Source organism: Passer montanus, unplaced genomic scaffold (genome assembly GCF_014805655.1).
Source record: "Passer montanus isolate IOZ18808 unplaced genomic scaffold, ASM1480565v1 scaffold10, whole genome shotgun sequence".
Classification (NCBI taxonomy): domain Eukaryota; kingdom Metazoa; phylum Chordata; class Aves; order Passeriformes; family Passeridae; genus Passer; species Passer montanus.
Genome location: NW_024356505.1, coordinates 24,062,911 through 24,084,498, shown reverse-complemented (window position 1 = coordinate 24,084,498; position 21,588 = coordinate 24,062,911). Strand labels below are relative to the sequence as shown.

At 38.9% G+C, this 21,588-nt stretch overlaps 1 protein-coding gene across 1 annotated transcript in view; it reads left to right on the top strand.

Annotated features, from left to right (window-relative positions):
* The window catches only part of CUBN (cubilin), a 144,847-nt gene that overhangs the window by 28,982 nt on the left and 94,277 nt on the right, over positions 1-21,588 (top strand). The window contains exons 23-27 of the mRNA XM_039710573.1: positions 7,436-7,622; positions 11,318-11,478; positions 12,001-12,182; positions 12,854-13,010; positions 15,493-15,680. Coding sequence (XP_039566507.1) covers positions 7,436-7,622; positions 11,318-11,478; positions 12,001-12,182; positions 12,854-13,010; positions 15,493-15,680 — 875 coding nt within the window. The remainder of the gene's footprint in view (positions 1-7,435; positions 7,623-11,317; positions 11,479-12,000; positions 12,183-12,853; positions 13,011-15,492; positions 15,681-21,588) is intronic.

Genomic DNA, 21,588 nt, shown 5'->3' with positions numbered 1-21,588 from the left:
TCCCTTCTTTAAGTGTTTTCTAAAAGGCCAACACTTACATCAGTGAGGTAAAGGAAGAATGGCTGCTCATTCTCTCCGTCCTCTTCTCTTTTGGACATTAGGAGGAATTTTTTCACAGAAAGGGTGGTTAAACATTGGAATGGAGTGCCCAGGGAGGTGGTGGAGTCTATGTGTTCAAGAAATGACTGGACATGGCACTTAGTGTTATGGAAGGTAGAGGGACAGGGTCTGCCTAGCAGAACTAAACCACAGAAGAGGCAGAGAGGCACAAGGCAAAAAAAAAGTAAAAATGAGAATGTGCTTGTAGCTGGGATGTTTGTTATCCATCACTAACCAGTTTATATGGTTTCTGTTTGTGAGTGCAGACTACAAAGGACTTGTTAGATGATTACCAGAAATTCACAGTACTCATATATGCAGCCATAAACTACTGTTCATTGTTTGCTCTTAGTTTCTTTATTTTTCCTAATTCCTGAATTTATTCAATCTGTTTAAAAGCAGCAAATTTCCCAATTCCTAACTGCTTTCTTGGTGGCATCTTGGGAAAACTGGCTATTTTTTGTCTCTCAACATGTGTGTATGTGAGACCAGTACAGATTTTGCTACTGTGGTTCTATTCACTACAAGATAACTTACAAATCCAAAGAAACAATTTTCTCAGCTGCCTTCATTTGTATTTGTGTTATCTGGCATCAAAACCAAAAAGCCAGTACAAACAATTAAGATTTAATGAGAACTATTTCAAGGAGGTAATTTCTATTTCTTAGAAAGTAATAGGCAATAAAATAAGTTCTACTTTTAAAACTCTTTCCTGGAAAACTCTGTAGTCTGAAATCTGAATTCTTACTAGTGAGAAATTGGGAAATTCTCATCCTTATAAAGACTTTTTTTAGCCTTTGTTTCCAACTGTAAACGAAACCTTCTGTAAATATCATTGTTGCTTTTTAATCTGGTATTTTTTCTTTTTAACTCGCTCAGTTTACTATTTCTTGGGTGGATTGATTCCTTCCTAAATATTCATATAGCAACTTTTCTCAGAGTCCATCAAGATAGTATTCTTTACGCAACATCAATCTGTATGTCTGTTGCTGTTGTAACCATATCTGTTTCTGTCATTACAATGCTGTCCAGTTTCACAGTTCTGCCTCCTCTCTCCTGTATTCCCCTCCTTTACCACTACCATGTGATTAGTTTTCTCATCTTTCATCCAAAGCACTGCAATATGTGTCATGTGGAGTTCCAACTGCATCAGTGCTGTCCCTGGAATGTTTTCAAACAATGCCTTAAAAATGCACATCTGCTGTCTCTTCAATTCTTTTAACAACTATATAATATATGAAATGAGTGCTGTGTAATATCTTAATCCAAATTCTATATAACACCTAGGATTTTCTTTTCCCATAATGAACACAAATATCTTTGCAACTCTTCAGCCAATCTGCACCAACTCTCAATTTATTCTCACTCTTGGAACGATGGCTTGAATAAATGCTTTTTAATTTCAACCACTCCATCTTGTATAAATATGGCAAAGTGGGAGACAGCTGCTGAAACTGAGAGTAATAAACTTACAGAAAGGCTGAAACTATGATTTGGTTTTTTTACAAAAATTTGTTTCTTTTGGTCCAGTACAAGCATAGCAGTACCATAAAGTTTTCATAAATACCAGAGAGCTAAAGTAATTTTTATTAAGAATAAAGTGTTTTGAAATTTCTGTGGCCTGAGAGACGGCAAACACCTATGTGTATGTGGATTTTGCAAGTCCTCACTTCTCTGCAATCATATAAAGTTTAGTTTTCCCACTGCGAGATGTTTAGGTCTGATCCTCATCTCATGTATATCCAGTTACACTAAGGTAGCAAATTGCTAAGCATAATAATGTCTCAGAGATATACCAAAACCATGATTTTTTTTTCTTTACATCTGCTGCTAATTTAGACTTTTTTTTCTGCTAAAGAAAATATGGTTCTAATAATGTTTCTTGTGCAATAAGAGTTCTTCATATTTTTCAGTTGTGTTTTTTTAGCCAGCTAGACCATAACCAATATCAGAACTTGTCAAAGATGTTCTGGTTCATATTGCACAGTTCAATAGTCTTTTGCCTGGAGTTATTTCAGAGAGAATGAGCTATTGAAAACATGGACAAGATTATCCCTCCTGCCCCTGCCAAATAGATTGGAGTTAAAAAAAGAAGGATATGTAGGAGTGATTTCTTTTTTAACGCACAATGGAACTAATTTTCTTCTCCATGCATCTTAGTAAACAGTGGTTTTTTTAGCATGTCTTATCTGTGATATATTAAATACTTTAAAAGTAGCCTGAAAAGAATAAAAGGCAAAGCTATATTTCCTGTCAAAAAAAAAAAAAAAAAAATTGAATGTCACAAGATGCAGCCATGGCCCATAAAGTGCAAACAATTGTTTTAGCAGTCTGCCAGCCAGTAGCTGTGAATAGCTCATGTAGCAGCAATACAGATGGAAATCCTTCAGTCAGACGTGCCCTCATGGTACTCATTTTAAAATGTGTATCACCCACTTCAACTTTGGATACCTTGGACTCTTAGTTCTTTGCCCTCCTTCTGTCATTTAAAAGGGAAAGTCACATGGAATGCAAGGTAATACTTTGATTTGTTTCAAAGAGTCCAGGCCTCAGCTGGATGAATGTCACAAAAGCCATGTAAGTGTTATGGTAGATTTTAGGGATTTCTTCTGCCAGTTTGGCTGACCACATCACAAATATAAAAAAAAAAACTTTGAAAGAGTTTAATCTTTCCTGGAACTTTTGTGCAGGGTCTTGATAGACACAGGCCACAATTTTCCCATAGGATTAGTAGTGGAGTCATTTGAATTGGGGTTTTTTTCTCCTCAACTTCTTCACAAATAAGTGGGAATTAATCTGTTTTACTTTTAATTGGGGTTTTGGCAGTGTGTTTTGTTGGTGTTTTGGTTGATTTTCTGTTTGTTTGGGGTTTTAAAATTTTGTTTATTTTTTAGAGATGCTTCATTTCAGTCTTTCTGCTGAGAAAAGTTAAGCATAACAAGATTTTTAGCAGATTGTCTTCCTGATATACTTTTTATTCCTTGCCTTCTCTGGCTTTGGTGAAAGTAAATTTTCCTCATTATCATCCTGAATTGTGAATATTATTTATCAGGATAGGTAATCTGGTTTTAAAAAGCTTCATGCTTCATTGTGGATTATATGTTACTTACAGCGTTTGGAGAAGCCAGATTTTGAGAAGGATAAGGAAAGAGAAAAACATCTGTGAATCCATGAACTTAAAAGTGTTCCTGAAAGTATAGTATAGATTTGTGTGTCTTCTTCCTTGATAGCTGAGAACAAATTGAGATCTCCATTCCCATCTTCCTGACTTAACCCAGCAACTGTTAGGGTGTGATGCCTGGCTCGGGTCTTCAGCTGAATGAGCAATGATGAGAATGGAAAGTAATGTCTGACAAATAGGTGTGTGCAGAGATGTGCAAAGAATGGTTGAATGAGGTTGACCTAAGACAGAAAATAAAACTGATGCTCCTAAATGTGTCTTGGGCAACTGCTCAGCTCACCCCAAGTCTCAGGAAAAAGGCTCAGCTGGCTGGCACCTGACAACTTGTTAGGCTGCTGTAACTTGGCAGTGTTTGACCAGGGTGTTAGTCTGCCTATAAAAGCCAAAATATGTCAGTACAACTCCACAGTGTTTAGGTGTAAATCAGCAGAAGGCAGACAGAGGTTCTGTTTGAACCATCACACCCAGTATTTTGAGGGAATTTGGGTCTAACATGCTACAAAAGACCTTTGTGTGCCTCCTAGGTAAAAATCAACTCCTCACTTCCCTGCATCTGCCAGCAGCAGTAACAAGGCCCTGAAATGCAGATGTGCTTTCTTATTGCCTGTGGAGAGGCATATACTTCTTGTGATAGTTTCTTGGGTTTTTTTCCTAAACATGCATGGTACTACACAAAGAATGAATATTTAGGCATCTCAGTTTTCCTTTGGTATAGTGAGATTGAAAGAAAAATCCCATGTTACTTACTGCACTATTGCTTGATTTTTGATTAATTAGGATTGTGGCAACTGATTGGTATCTCTTTAGGGGGGAAAAAATCTGGATATAATTTTCTACATTATGCGTGATTGCATGAATGAGTAGTACAAAAGCTGGCCTTTTCCTCTGCTATTGGCTATTACAGTGGGGTACTGCCATTTATGGCATTTTTTCCAGAAAAGCTAACATATTCAGTATGAAAATCAGAAGGCAGATTGAATAGCTTTCAAAACCTCATACACTAGGCAAAGCAAAATGTGTGATTGTCCTCAACAATTGCCTCCTGTTTTTCATGAGCTGTAATAAGTGTCTTCCAACTAAATTGAATTAATGTTTTTTTTCCAGACTTATAATAATCACATATACTATTAGACTGCATTCTGAACTTTGGCAAAGGAGTCAAAGTACTTTTTTTTCCCTGCTCACTTTGCTAAGTATTCATGGAAGGTTCTGTTTTTGCCCAAGCACACCCCCAAATGTTGTTAGTGAGGTGAGTGCTAAAGGGGAATGCCAGCTCTCCTGCTGACAGTAGAACACCATGAAGTAATCCAGTTACCAGAAAAGAGTTGGCTGTCAAAAAACATGGGTTCATCTATGCTTTTCTAAATCTCAGAGCAGCCAGCATATTCCATCTCTACTTGGATTTATTTCACTGTCACCAGAAGTCTAACATTTATAAGGCAGTCACTGTTCCATCTTCTGTATTTATTATCCCTGAGCTCACAAAGAAGATCGTTAAGTGAAATATAAAGCAGTACAGAGCATCCAGTTCAAAACAGCACTCTTGGGATATAAGTTTCTGTCTGGTTTCCTCCCAGGAAGAAAAACTTTGGTGAGGGAGGGAACCTGGACAATTCTGTGGAAATTATTAAAAGGTCTGATAAAAAAAAAAAAATTGGCTTCTCTAGTGCTAATTTTAGTATAAGGGTTCTTATCTAGTACACCAGTTTTAATATTCTACAGCTTGAAAGCTGGTAGTCTTAGTCTCTGAGAGAGCAAGTAATGGCAGTATTGCAAGAGCTCTAATCATCAAGCATACACAAGTTAGACACATATCCCTCCAAAAGCAGGAGGAAATAATTAGTTAAAAATAAGTAACCTAATAAATATACACACATTTTCTTTTTAATTTTTTACTGCTTTTTCTCTAGTGGTCTGTTAGGAAAACTTGGGTCACATTCCCAAGTCAGATTTCTAACCCTTCTTCAGCACCCTCAAGAAAACATATGACTTGAGGATCTGGGGTTTGATGTAAGTCCTACATATCACAGAACACCATGGGAGCTGGCAGCACAGCCAACAATCCATTACAAGGATTTTCAAAGCAGCACAAAGCTCTTATGATGACCAGGACTAAGCTGTTTGTTATATGCATACATTAAAGCATACTGGTGATGGAACACATAAATTATTAAAATTCTAATGAAGGCTTTCATAGATAATGATTTTAGGTAAACTAGTGCATGAAACCTTTTTGATTTGTCAATACCAAAACACAAGCCAATGGCAGAGAATTATTGACCTTTTTCTGTATCCTATTTCTCTGTTCTCCCCATCATGAATGAGGAACATGAGTCTGGAGCTAGCTTTGGGAGTATTTATCCCACAGAAAATGTTTGCAACAGAGGCCTTCCAGGAGACCCAGAATGCAAAAAAACTACTATTAAAATGCACAATTAAAAGCAAAAGTGTTTTAGTAGTTAGAATGGCTAGAGAACAGGCATGGAAATGACCTGAAGCTCCTTCCCTTCCCCCGAAATTGTTATGCAATTAAAGAGTTAAGCATAAACATTGCTACACTGCAGCTGTGCTGTGCTAGAAAGCAGATCTCAGAGAACTGTGGCAACCAGCTTTAGTGATTATTTTGCTTGCTCTCTCGGTTCTATTTATAATTAGTCTAAACCTGCCTATTTGGTAGGAACTATTTAATTTCTTATATTTGCAACCTGTAGGACCTGAAATGGGGAAATGGAGGACCACAATGTGTCCCCAGGCTCATCAAATCCAGTCCACAATTTTTTGTCACTCCCCCTTTTTTATCCCTATGCCCTTTTTTTTTTTTTTTTTTTTACTAAAAGCTACATAATGTGGACACCTCCTTAAATTAATCAGAATGTATCTTAAAAGGCAGTGAACTGTTTTCTCCTTTCTTCAGCTGTTTTGCTGATTGGATCATTGCTCTAGAAACTTAGTTCCTAATAAGAATTTCTCCTAACTTCTATGTATCTGTACACATGGACATTTTTTAACTTCTGAATTTGTCCTGTTGTTGAGAATGTGTTCTATTTTTCCTTTCTTCATGCTTCTTGATGTTTATCTGCACTTGCTAAGCCAAACAAGTTAAGCTCTTCTAGTGTCTCTTGCCTACCAATCTGCTAATTTCCTGCTAACTCCACAATCTCTGTCTTACTTGTTCCCATTTTATTTTCAGAACCTCAGTGCTCATGGTTATCCACATTTTTCCCAGGGAATATGTCACCATTGCCTTGTGCAGTGGCATCAGAATTTCCTGTTTTGCTGGAAAACACCTGGCACAGTTCACATTTCTTCTTGCCCTTTTTGCAGCTATATCACAAACTTTGCTCATTGACTGTGATCAACTAATAGACAAAAATTCTTCTTTCCAAACAAAGTTTCATACTATTTTATAACAAATATTTTTATTCCTAGACTTTGTTGTGCTTTGAACAGAGCTTCTTTTTAATTATTGCTTACATTCTACCTCAGCGTTAGTTCATACTATTTTCTTCTTCCCAGCTTATACATTGCTCACAAAATAAACAAACAAAAAACCAACCAACCAAAGAAACAAAAAGTTGTTCATTTAAATATAACACCTAAAGTAAAACACTTGTGTCCTCAAATTCTAGGGATTATACCACTTTCTAACTTATTGTCCCTTATAGCCCAGAAAATGGGAAAAGAAATTTAGATATAAAATCCCCTCTAACAGTTTTGACCATGGGGAATGCTTGAAAACAATGTAACTTCTCCTCATAGCTTGAAACTGTATTTAGTTTTTGCTTTTCAGAAATTCAGGAATCCTACCTTTCATACTCAGCAAGACATCCCTTTCAGTTTCCATTCTCTGCTTACTTGGGCTTTAGGACAAAGCCATCTGGGCAGGTGAAGCTGCTTTTATCTTGCCTATTTATTACAGACACAATGTTCTGGTAAAAACTGAACAAATCAACTCAAATGTAAGAAATCCCATGAAACAGCTGTATCCTGGTTTTAGTTTATACTGTTGACATTCAGCAGCAAGATTTGTCCAGGAAGAGTTATAATGCACAGGAACAGAGGATGTTTGCTCCTCTGCCTGTTGAAAATAGAAATTTCCTGTTAATTTAACAGACATATGACATTAATTCATCTTTGTTTCTTTTCTTTTTCAAGTTTGCTCGCACAACTACACTACTGAAACTGGCGTGCTGACATCTCCAAACTACCCCAGTAACTACCCTGTCCGGACTGAGTGTACCTACATCATCTCCGTGGGAATAAACAGACAGATCGTGCTGAACTTCACCGACTTCGCCTTGGAAGGGAATAAACGCTGCACAGAGGACTATGTAGAAATCAGGCAAGGCTAATTATTTCTCTTGTCCTCAGTACTGATTTGTACGTTGTCCAAACCCACTTAAGCATGTTCAGAATCTTTATTCTTAACTATACATCTTGGTGTCATTGTGGGAAAAGGACTTACCAGAGAGCTTTAAAGGCTACCTTTTCCTGCTCTCATCCTGCTCTGTTGCTCTGTTTCCCACTTGATAAATTCCAGTTCTGAGAGCATGTGGAGTGTGTGGACTATGTTCTCATGAACTGCATTTGGGTTGTTTTCCTTAGTGCAGAAACAAGGAGTTTTATTGTCTGTTTTGTGACATATTCTCCATGATATTTGAAAAGTTGTGGCAGTCAGGTGAAGTTCCAGGTGACTGGAAAAGGGGAAACCATTGTACCCATTCTTAAAAAGGATAGAAAAGAGGACCCTGGGAACTATTGACTTGTCTGCCTCATCTTTCTGCCTGGGAATATCATGGAACAGATCCTCCTAGAAGCTCTGCTAAGGCACATGGAAGACAAGGAGGTGGTTGTAGACAGCCAGCTGACTTCACCACGGGCATTCTTGACCAGCCCAGTGGCCTTCTGTGATGGAATGACTGCATCAGAAGATGAATGAGCAGCTACAGATGTCATCTTTGTGGACTTCTGTAAAACTTTTGACACAGTCCCCCACAACATTCTTCTCACTAAATTGGAGAGAGATAGATTGGATAGGTGGATGGTTTGGAAGATGAGGAGTTGATTGGATTGTCACATCCAGAGGGTAGTGGTCTATGGCTTGATGTGCATATGAAAACTCTGACAAGTGATCCCTCAGGGGTCTGTTCTGAGATCAGAGTTATTTAACATCTTCATTAATGACAAAGACAGTGAGATCAAGTGCACCCTCAGCAAGTTTGTGAGTGACATCAGGCTGAGTGGTGCAACTGGCACACCTGAAGGACACAATGCCACCCAGAGAGACCTGGACAAGCTTGACAAATTGGCCCATGTGAACCTCATGAGCTTCAATAAGGCCAAGTACAAGGTCCTGCTCCTGGTTTGGAGCAACTCTCAGTATCAATACAGGCTGGGGAGAGAACAGATCAAGAGCAGCCCAGGGGAGAGGTGAGGTGAGAGCTGGTGGATGAAAAGTCAGAGGATCTGGCAATGCGCACTTGCAGCCCAGAAAGCCACTGTATCCTAGGCTGCATCAAAAGCAGAATGGGCAGCAGGCCAAGGGAGGTGATTCTGCCCCTCTGCTCTGCCCTGGTGAGAGAAACCCCTCCTGGAATGCTGCATCCAGCTCTGGGGTCTCCAGCATAAGGACATGGACCTCTTGGAGCAAGTTCAAAGGAGGACATTCAAAGGAGGACAATCAGAGGGCTGGAGCACTCTCATATGAAGACAGGCTGAGAGAGTTTGGATTTTTTGGAAGAAACTTTTTACAATGACAGTAGTAAGGCACTGGAACAGATTGCCCACAGAAGTAGCTAATGGCCTATCCTTGGAAATGTTCAAGGTCAGCCTGGATGAGGCTCTGGGCAACCTGATCTATTTGAAGATGTCCCTGTTCCTTGCACAGTTGGGTGGCATAGATGACCCTTAATGCCCCTTCCAACCCACTATATTCTATATTCTATATTCTATATTCTATATTCTATATTCTATATTCTGGTTTATGTTTATAGTATTTAGACAGCAGCTACTCTAGGAGATAACAAGAGGAGCATGTAAATAATGTTGTTTTTCTATACTGGCATCACCATTAAACTTAGGATACTAACCTAGTGATTTCTAGGAAATTTCACAGGGCAGAGATAAATAGAAGAAAAGAATATTTGCAGGAAGGTTACTTGCTCACAGCAGCACAAAATGCATATCCTTTCTGATGTGTGGCTGCAGATATATTTGCAATTTGCAGTGTTGGTGCACCCATTCCTGTCCTCATGAGCCAGATCTCTGGAGGTTACCTGCTCACAGCAGCACAAAATGCATATCCTTTCTGCTGTGTGGCTGCAGATGGATTTGTAGTGTTGGTGCACCCATTCCTGTCCTCGTGAGCCAGATCTCTGTGTGAACCATATCTAAAGAATGCAGTGTGTTTTTTCAGTCTGAGCATGCTAAGAGTTTCCATTACCTCACTGAGCACTATGATAGAGCTCATCCTGAACGTTATACCAGATATTCTGTATGGGTTATTCCTTGGTAAATAGTATCTTCCTTTTAAAACCAAACAAAAATCTGCTTGCTGAAGTTGAAGTATTGAGGTTCTGAATTCCATCTGAATTAACTTGGTTTTTTCAGTTGTACATACCAACTGGAGAAAGTTATAAAAACCTGAAAAGCTTTCTCAATATTTTCTAAGTAAAGCATTTCATTTTTTTTTCTTTTTAGAAAAACAATCTGAGATTAAATTTAATCTAACTTTACTTTAACAATTAACACTTTAATCTGGGGTGACCCAAAAGTGATTTTTTCACCTTTTCACCTTAGGAACTGAAAACATTTATTTATAGCATAAATCTAACTCAGTTTTCACTGTGAAGAGTTCAGCAGCTTTAAACAGGTTCTAAGATATGGACAGAACATTCTAAGTGCAACTCAGCACATTGCTACTGCCATAACTGGATTTTTAGAATGCCTCTTCAAACTTGATACTGTTAAATGGGGTAGCTACACAGGTCTTAGGTAAAGTGCCACTCTCATTTCTTGTCCTGAGGTGTCCTCTGATAGACTGCATTCAGTCAACTAAGAAAATTGTTCATCTGACCACAGCTGCAGAGGCCAAGATGCAATTGAGGGGAGGTTTTGGCACATTTCTTCAACTGCCAGTAACACGAGACAGCAGCAAGCAGTTTAAGCTAGGAGGGTGACAGGAAAACAGAGCGGCAAAGGCAAAGTAGATTTTTTTTCTCAAAAGCAGCTGTAAACCTGTGAATATGCAATTGAAAGTATTACTGTCCACTTAAAAAACATCATAGGAAGGTCACACCATATATAGGTATAAATTATCTGTCATTGTCCTATTGACCTGTAGGTTGATTGTAGTATGAAAGTGCTTTAAAACAAGGTCAGGAAGCAATTGATAAGCAGGTTGTCACACTCTTTTTATTTCCATAAGGCATGTGCAGGAGGCAAAACAGAACATTAGCTGTGAATCCTGATTACAGTATGAAAAAAATGTTACTGGAAACATTACTTAATTTAAAAACAGGAAAGTAAGTGGCTGTAGAACTAATTCTGAAGACTAAGAAAATATTACAAAACATGCATCACATCAGTGAAATTAATTCAGAAATTAATTACCATTTGTATGGTGGCAAATAAACATATTTTTTTTAAATAAGTCAACCATCTAGGTTTGCGCCAGGCTAAAGAGTGAGGAATGAGAAAATTACTACTTCAAATTTGAAGATTACCTTTGGTTACCCCAATGACTGTCACCTTATAGAATACAGAGAATATAGTCTGAGACACTTCTCAAGCTTGTCATTGTGTTGACACACTCAGGCTGCTGAGATGAGAGAATGATGTACCCAGCAAGCAGGTGGTTGTGGTAGGGCTTATTTCTGCAAGTAGCAAGACTCAATATTTGGTAGCAGTATTTTTGTTGAAGACGAAGAGCTAGGATTAGTCTTTCCCAGGTCTAAAAGAATCACAAGATTTTTTATTTGCTAGCATTTCTCATGGTATCTCTCTTTGACCAAAGGTTTTTCTTCTTTACCATTCTAGAGATGGAGGCTATGAAACTTCTCCTCCTCTTGGAAAATACTGTGGTACAGACCTGCCTCCCATTATAATCTCTCATGGTAACAAGCTGTGGATAAAGTTTGTGAGTGATGTGTTTGGCACAAGAAAGGGATTTTCAGCAGAGTGGGATGGTACCTCAGCAGGTAAAATGACTACATCAAGTATAAACTATTTTACACATCTTAATTTTTGATATTTTTATTTAACTTCTCACCTTTTTCCCCTTATTTTTTCTGCTTCCAATATTCTAAAGTCTGTTTGCTAATTATACAGTGACATATATGTATGTTGTTAAGAACAAAGATATTTCTTGATCCTTGGGCTTTCTTTTTTACCACAGAAAAGAGCATACTATTCCCTAGATATAAAGTAGCTTCAATTTTCTCTTAGGTTTAGGAAAACAGTAATTAAAAATTTAATGAAGAGGTTTCTAATTTCTAATTCTTCTCTATTAGAAGCACCCTTCAAATTAGATAGTTAATACTTCTGTTTGCTATGGGCTGTCTTCTGCTTACAACATTGGTGGCTGGATGCAGATTTTTGGGGCATTAGTGAAGTAGTTCAGGGCACATGAAGGAGGACACCAGTGAGAATTGCACACACCAGGTTTAATTCTCTCCTCTTCTAGTTGTTAAATGTTGCTTTGCTTTCTCTGCTATTTTCAGGTTGTGGTGGGACTTTCATAGCAGCTTCTGGCATCTTCATGTCTCCCAACTACCCTATGCCATATTACCACAATTCAGAGTGCTACTGGCTGCTCAAAGGAAACCGAGGAAGTCCGTTTGAAATCCAGTTTGAGCAGTTCCATCTCGAGCATCACCCGAAGTGCAGCTTTGATTACCTTGCGGTAGGTGCCCTGGGACACTGCTTCACAGGAGGCAGATGAGTAGGCTGAATACAAAGGCCAGGAAAAACACAGGGCCTTGGTTTTCAAATAGTCCTAAGTGAACAGACTCAGAATAGGAAAGCTCCATGTTGATGTGCTCCTTCATCTCATGGAGGCATGAGAGGCAAGGTAGCAGTGTCTGTGTAGCTGCTGGTAAGAAAAGCATTTATGTCTAGATAGAAAGAATTTGATAAATAAAATAAGAATCTGTCTGTATGTTTTAAACTTTCTGTGTTTTGAACCAAGGCCTTAGTATGCTTTCTTAGTAAGTTATCTGGAACAAAGCACAATGCTGTCAATAACCATATTGTTAATACCAAATTTCCCTGGTATTTCATTGGAATTGTTGCATCAATTATTTGAATATTTCTAATGAAATTGAAATGGAGTGCTGTGTTCCTCTCTTGGTGACCAAGCCTCTAAAATCCCACTAGTATTCAGTTACTGGCTTCCTGTTTTTGCTTGTTTCTGAAATGCTTGCCAGGCTTCCTCTGAGCAGAAATAGAATTTAAGCTCTTGTATACCCAGTAACATTTCCCTAAGCAGACATTTGTCAGGGGCAAATTAATCAGACTTGTAACGTCATCAGTTTTATTATCTTTTCTTTTTTGTTTTTGGTTTGGTTTTTTTAGATATACGATGGCAACAGCAGCAATGCTAGACAGCTAGGTAAATTTTGTGGGGATCAGATACCACAAACCATCCATTCCAGTGGAGACAGCGTGTACATAAAACTAAGGACAGACAACAGTCTGCAAGGTGGAGGTTTCTTAGCCAAATACAGACAGGGTAAGTAAAGGAAGATGAGATGTTTCTACAGCTCATGTTGTCTGTGAAGCTGCTTGCAGCCCATGATCATATACATTTATCAGCACAGTAAAATCTGTAGAGCATACCAACAACCCAGTTTTCTATTCTGGTGCAGTTACAGAACAGAGAGACCTAAAAATTACCTGCCCATTTACCTGTGATGGAGATTATCTCCTCCTTAGGAGAAAGCTAGTAAGGTGGCTCTATTTCTATTACCTGCACCAGTGGCATATGTCACTCCAGATTTACTCAGAATAACAAATGTTGGATGTCCATAACTGGGTAGATTTGAGAGTTCTTGCTCTTTTGCTCCTTCAGGCTCCTGAATTTTTAAAAGAGAAGGCAGATATAGCAAGATTCTCTGATTTAGAGCTGCTTTTAGGAAGGATGACAAAGGAGTTTCTGTCAGCCAGACTGCATCATTGTGGGTGCTTGGGATAAATTAGCCTATTGGGAACACTTCAAAAAGTCTCATTTTTAATATCTTGTGGTAAGGGTAATACTTTTCTTGCAAACATGCTTTTGTAAAATAGTACTACCCCAGAAATATCAGAATAATATAATTTGGAGAAAACACAAGAAGACACATGACAAAGTTATTTTATTCCCACTCATAATGTGAGTATAGTCCCGGTGTTTACTTTTCTCTTTATACACTTTATATTTTTTAACAGTTAAATGCACATTGGAAAATATGTAATTTTATCACATACAAAGTGATTTGCAAGCATCTTTGTGTCCTCTAAATATGACGTGCCCAAGTGACAAGGATTGTTGTAGGTTTATAGATGTGAAGTTGTCTTGGGTTTGGGCGATAATGAATGGATTACAAAAAAACAGAGCTATTTTTCCATGTGTGACACATGCAGCAATTAGAAGAGGGAGGAAGCCTTGGCTCCCTCATTCCTTACAGATATCACTACCATGTATTTTTCAGACTGCAATGTCAAGAGGATATATTGGCAAAGGTTCCCCCTGCCTTTCATTAATTAAACAGAAAGAGCACTTTCAGAGCACTCAGATGTAGAACCTGAGCTATCAGATAAAGTGATTTGCATTCATATTTAATTCCTGAAGATGCATCAGAGAAAGCTTTTAATGGCTTGCCCAAAAGCTAGAATTATGTAGGCAGTATGTTGTAAAATAAGGATGCTTAGATACCAGATACATTTACATGTACATGAAAGAAATTTAATGATTAATTGGAAAATGTTGCAAAGGAAAACACAGTATCAAGTTACCATTCAAAGGCACCTCTGCGCCTGATATGTTTCTAATAAAATCCCTTTGGCAGGGGGGAGCAGATTTTACCCATTTTGTATTCTTCAAAACCCATTTAGTGCTCTTTGTCCTGCCCTTTCAAAAAGTCATATGCTTCAGAGTAGCTTTGCAGGCAAGCTCCACTCCACTCCACCTGACCCTGACCTTCAGCTGTATCCCAAGCTTTCTGAAGTATTGAAAAGACAGACCTTTAAATCGTTTGGTTAGAATTTAAAAAATGTGCAGGAGGTAGGTGTACTCTCCGTGGTGACAGACAATAGAACAGTCATGCAAGTGAATCTCAGCTATTTCTGTTGCTCAAACACTGCAGATTTGCTGCACAAACCAACTAGGCTGGTCTGCTCCCTGCCCCCTGCCCACTTGCCTGTGCATTAATTACACTGCTCTGCTCCCAATACACATTGTATGCTCTCTCCAGCCAAGGGATTGCCCACACTGATATTTTTTGTCTTTAGTGAAAGGTAGGTACAGGAAAATGAGACTCACTGACCCAGTGCCACAATTGTAATTTTTATTCTTTATCTAGTTTAGTTTAGTTTCATTTTTTCTGCACTTAAGGAAAGCTCTTATTATTCGAGGTGAGTCCAGTCCTTATGCTAGGATGCTATTGAATGTCTCACAAGGAAAATCATGGCTTCTTTTAAAAATTTCATTATCACATTCTCTTCCTGGGGCTAGAAAGCCCAATACTAGTAGTGTAATTTCCATTGGTTGCTTTATGCAGCGATCATAGTTTTTTCCTAGTCAGCTGAAATAAACCACTTTTATTGATAAGTCAATATTTGTTGAGCACCTCCCCAGAGTGTTTCAAATGACAGAGTACATTTTATGATTAGTTAAAAAAAATAGAAAATGTGTTTCATGAATACCCATGTATTTAGACTTAAAGAAGACTGCCCAAAAATATGTATGTTCAAAAATATGTACTGATGGGTCTGCAAGTGTCAGAAAAGAAGGTCATAATAATGCTGAAAGATACAAGTTTGAATAGCTGGAGTTTTGGCTGAAACATATACAATATGTTTTCAAGAGGTCACCATTCTCTTTTTGCATGGCTTCTCTGATCTGAAAAAAAAAAATTCTAACATTGTAATGCTATCAGTAACTTCAATTAGTAATTTTTGAGATATTGGATTAATAACACTGAACAAAAATTATCTATAACCACTTTTTTTTTCAGTTTGCCATGAAGTTCTGACTGTTAATCGTAGCCAAGGCATATTGGAAAGTTTAAATTATCCAAATAATTACCCATTAAGTGAGCACTGCAACTGGACTATCCAAACCACCAAGGGGAACACTCTCAACTATAGCTTCACAGCCTTTGATTTAGAAGATGGATCTGACTGTGATCGTGACTTCTTGAAGGTATGTGCCCAGATTCTAGGAACAAGAAAAATCAAGTCTTCAACAAAAATGAAAAATAATAAGATTGCAGAAGGGCAAGGGGAAATTTATCTTATCTAAATTTAACCATTAAAGCTTAAGTGTTAAATCCAAACTATTTAACCCTGTTTCCTCAGTGATGAGTAGGGAGTGAAGCATTGCTACCTGAAGACAGGTGTGTGCCTGTGAGAGCAGGAATCACTCTGCAGGTGCCTAGGTTTCTACAGTTTAACTTCCACCTTAGATTAGATGCACTGGCTTTTATGGGCAAAGTGAGATGTCATGATTCCAGCTTCATGCAAAGAAGGGGGAATCCTGAGGTTAGTCAATGGATTGCAATAAGGCAGTGAGCTCAATTATTTTCCTCTTGTTTTTATCTGAGAAGGAATGAGGAATGTTCAAAAACTTTATAAATGTCTACATTTTTAAAGGGAGAGTTCCTGTGTCTCCTGTTTGTATTTTACATAATTCATCTGCATCTTTAAAGGAACTAAAAGAAAATTAATGCATCCACAAAAAAAATGTGACATTTTTAGGCAAATGGAACCATAGAGTCAATCTAAAACCAAGTACCCTTTATTTTAATTTCTCAAAATTTTCTAGGAAAACTGAAAAGTTACTTTCTATAAATTTTGTACTTAGTACTGTAGGATATAGAGGGTAGTAATGATCACTCTATACTGTGGATTATAATTTCCTGCCTACAATTTTGTTCTTTTGCTGGACTGATTCATCCTTCAGATCTCACCCTTGTACAGGATGCCAGCACGCAGCCCCTGTGCTCTACTTAGGGTTTTGCACAAGAGGAACTGTAATTTAGAGAAATCTCAGAGAAGACTGCTTACAGCCAGGGAGAGGACTATGGAATAGTACCTGTATTTCTGGGGATATTGACACCCAGGTATTGCAGAAGGTTCAGCAATAGACTGGTTGATGGCCTAATCTGTTCCTTCTAGATGTCCTCCCTCACTCCCTCTACCTCGTTACTATGGCAGCTTTCACAGCTCAAAATTAGTAGTAAATTGGTAAAAGTGATGTTCTTCCAGCTTTCCTCTGTTTGTGGCCAGGAATGGAAAGAAAGAATAGACATGTGAAGAAAATAAACAAGGGAGCACTGTATTGAGAACTAACTATTAAGCCCTGGTTTGTTTTTGTGAGGAGGCTGAAAAAGAAACATTGGAGCCAAGTGGAGAGGCCAGTGCTAGTCTCAAGATGCCTAAAGCCTTGACCCATGGAAAGCAGGAGCCCTGCACACAGTAGCCAGCCTGTGAGGAGCAAGAAACTTGCCAGATTCACTATTGTAGTCATAAGTCAAGGGTGGAGGAATAGTGCCAGGGGCAAGGATCTGATCCAAAGCACTTAAAAGAACAGAAATAAAACATATTGGAGAGAGTAAGGAGACAGGAGCACTCTTTTGCTTAACAATTTTTCAGTGCTTTCAATCAAAGAAAATACAGACTGAAGGAGGTATAAAAAAGAGAAAACAAGGGAAAAATAAAGTCATGGAAGTGTGTTAAGGAGGCTTTTATTTGCAATTCATGTAACTTTACTTACAAATCTTTCTCCAAATGCCATTAAGAAATACCACTTGGAAAAGATGTTCTCATTTGGTTGTTGCATGCTGCACAAATATGTGCCATAGTGTAAAAAGAGAACAAGGTTGAACCAGCCAGGGAATTGAATAGTGTTTGCTCCCACCCTCCATCTTGCGAAAGGGGAACTTATTGGCAAGGCTGGGAATGTGCTGTGGTGTAGGGGAAAGGGGGAATCATCTGGAACAAGTGTACAGTTCACTATCGAAGCAGACTGCAGATATTTGGGGCTTTGCTGTTTGAAATCCATGTGGAGTCTGACACTGCTGCAAATAGGAAAAAAAGGATAATTAAAAGAAACCTCATAGCCATTCAGTGAAACTAAATTACTTTTCTGCCACATGTCAATTTAGAGATTCCTTTATCTCAGCAAGGTCTGAGAGGGGAAATATCTGATGGTCTTGCTGAGTATAACAGAGACATAAACCTGTTCACTGTAGTCTAAGCAGGTGATGCAGGGACCAGAGTCCCTCACCATTTTCTTGAAGGAAATGGGAACCTGATGCTCAGACACTTTGCATGTAGCTACACTCATGAACCAGAGTGGCTGCTGGTGCTGATCAAGTGCTCTTTTCCCTGGGAGCTATTAAGGGTCCCTTCCCCCATCTTGTTTTGGGTTTGTGGCAGCAGCTCTCCCACCTCAGGCACTTACCTGAGCAGACAGCAACACTCTCTTTGTCTTCTTAGCTCTGTGGCAGCTCTGACAGTAGCAGCATGCTGTTCCGTGGCAGCTAGCAGATGGCAGGCTCAGTGACAATATCTCCTCCTACTTGCTGGGAGGCTGGGGACAGGAAGAACAAGAGTTAGCTGTTAGGTTGGATTAGCTGATGATCACAGCTGTAGTGGCGGAAGGAGTAAGGGAAAGTGGTATATAATGCAAGGACAAGACTAAATGTCGCAGAGGTGTTACGGCAGAAATATGACCCGCCTTAGCAAACTAGTCAAGAAATGGCAGTTGCAAAAAACACCCCAGAAGTAGTAAAGCTGTTTTTAAAAGTTAGTGTGAGAAACAGATTTATGGACATGTGGACATATTTTTATAGTCTCAAACTAAAGCTCTAATTTTTTTGAAGTCTTGCTGAATTCTGAAGGGGAAAATCATGGTGCTTGGTGGGGTGGGGACAACTAGACTGAGCAAGCTGTTTTCCTGAGTACTGTTGAACCTTGCTTGCTGAACAAAATGCTTTTGGTCCCAGTCTTTATACTGGAAAAGGGCATATTCCTCAGCTTTTTGTTTAATTATGGCTGACAATCTGACCCAAACCCACATAAAAAGAGCATTTTGCCTCATGACTAATTCAGTCAGATATACACAGTTAATTATCTATTTGCTCCCTGGCTTAGTCCACTTGTGAGTCAGAAGTTATACGTGTAATGTCAAAACCAAAATTTTCTACACATGGGTATTCCTAGTAATTTTCAGTTACCAAAGATATTATCATGCCATAGAGCAAATAACTGTTTCACATTAGGGGCAGGAAAAATATAGTCAGCTGTCCAGTGAGTACGAGTAAGTACAAGTACAGTGCATGGTTGTTCCAGACTGAAATTCAGTCACATCTGTGCAATGAGAAGTCAGCTGTGTATTGTGTTACCTATTTCCTTTTCTCTTTTGATCACGGGAGGCTTCTTGTCAGCTAGGCCACCATTCCACCATCTGGCAGGTGTTACTCATGGTGGGCACCATTCTCTTTCTGCAGGGAGCATTGGGTGACTCCAGCTTGGTCTGCTCTGGGCAGGACCTGCATCTCCACCACTTTAGCATATAAAACTATTTATACATCTGTCAAGTAGGAAGGAAAAAACTCTGTTCTTCTGACTTTAGGGCAATTCTCTGCCTCTGTGTGTAGGTGCCAGAAACTGAGAAGGGGCAATGTGGGAGGGAAGCAAAAGTGCAGGTTTCTATTATGTCAGTCTCTAGGATGAATGTCATATGAGCACTTACCCAGCAAAGGAGCACTGTGCAGTGTTTCATGTCCTGTCAGAGGATGTTGGCTCATCACTGGTAATGCTCATAGGATGTGTGACATTTTGGAAGGAGTTTTGCAGTGAAGTTGCAAGAATATGAGATTAATTGCTTCTGATAAAGACATGTACAGAAGTGACAATAATAAGATACAAGACATATCAAATAGCAGAATGTTTACTGGTGATGCTACACTAACTGTAATTAGAGTGGATGGTCTTTAACTTATATTGCTTGCTGTGCCTTGGCTAAATAACCTGACATTCGTCTTTCTAGAGGAGTCGTGGGGATGTAACTAGTGAGATACTGCAGGCAATGACATAGAAATGTCATTCTTTCCTCTACATGCATCAGATTATTAGCTGAACAAGCATATATTTAATTCCCCATCTTTAATGATTAATTACCTTCTTATTTGATATGGCAGAACATAATCTCTGGGGAGGCAAAGTAGGAAGTATATCATGGTTTTGCCCTGAAGATTAGAGTCCTGCTATAGAACTGACATATATTCCTTCCTTATAGAAGAAAAATATTATTTGAAAACCACTGATCATTGTGTCCTTCAGTGGCAATGTCCCTCTATGTTCTTCTGCTGAGAAAGTACTACTGTCCCTTAACGTGCAGTCTGTTTAGCAACTGCTTTTATTAATTACAGGGATGTCATGGATTAGGAATTATATTCTCCAATTTAGTACTCCCACAAAAGCCATGCACTGCTCCCCTCTCCCCCTCCTACCGGAGGAACAAAAGGCAAAGATCAAGAGTTGAGATAAGAAAATTAAAAGTATCAGCAACAAGACTGATGACAGAGGGTATAAGAAAAGAAATTATTCATACAGGCAAAAAAGACCCCAAACTGTAACAGAAAATACCAGACAGCTCCCTCTGCCAGGTTTTCTAGGACAGAAGGAGCCCCTTCTTCCTGGCACTGTCCCCTGCCCCTGGTAATGAAATGACATGGTACAGAACAACCCCTGTGTCCTGGCCATGCCCCCTCCCACCTACTGCAAAAAATTAACCCTGTCCTGGCCAGAACCAGGACAAGAGCAGACCTTGCCCAGCCTTTTGCAAGATGCCAGCAGCCTGATAAACAGATAGAAAAATTGTGTCAGGCAGCAAGACAAATTTCAGAGCTCTCTGTCCAAGTTTCACCCCTTTGGTTTGTGCATCTACTGTCAGTGTTGGAATTGTCATTGGGTTAATGCAAAAGAACATCCTATGAGGGCAAACAACTGCCTGATAACAACAAATGCCTTTCTTCTGCTGCAAGCCAGGACAGAGTTCCACTTTGGACCAGAGCACTGCCTTGCTTGCTTACTGTCAGTGTGCTTAAGCAGCCCAGACTCTTTCAGCAACTGGGCTCAAAGTGGTTAAAATACCATTACATGATTATATGAGGAATATTATCTAATGAATACAGTAATTAATATGGCATCTGCTCCTGAGAACTGTTTCATTTCCTTCTGGTGGTAGCAGGATATGTCTTTTTTCCCTCCTTTTTTAAACCACAGTAGCATTCCAGGGATGTACCATAATATCCTTTTTCTCCATCTGGGAATACTGCATTAGATAATTGTTGCTCACACTCATCTGGTCATCCTCTTTTTTTTATTAGCTTAACATAAAAATATCTTACCCTGTTTCTAGTTTTACTCCCTCTTTCAATTAGTAAATATGCTTAAACTATATTAGGAGATTACCATTATTACATTTTATTTATGAGTGTGTCTTTCTAAAGTGCTGCAGGAATTCCTCAAGCACTGGGAATGGCTTTTCTTATGGCCATGCATTAATTTACAAAATGTCACTGGTAGTATGTCTCCCTGGAGAAGCAGATGATGTATGAAATATACCCACCCAGGTCCTGTACCCAGACATCAAATCACAGCCTGCTGGCCATGCTGCAGCCGTATCCATTAACATTTTATCAGGCAGCACAACAGCACATCCCTGAATTCCTTCAGGGGGTTATGGGCCTCCACAAGAAATCCTTCAGTGTAAGACTGTAAGGATAAAAGTGACAGTTCTCAGGTTTCTTTTCTAGGCTTCACTGTCGGTATACAATGACATATTAGTCCATGCACTGATTTTAAGTGAGAGATCTGGATATTTAAAAGGAGAGTGTCAGGCCAAAAAGCTGCCCACCCTAAACAGGACCAGTTCAGCACTCCAATTTTTTGGTTTTCTAATTGCTTGCATTGCCAGAATCAAAGTACACTTTGGCTCTGTTCTTTGAAAGGTTGCATAGAAGCAAAATTACAAATGCACACAAAACCCCCAACCCCTCACAACAGCTAAATTTGTAGTGATGACAGGGTTGCCTGGTGCC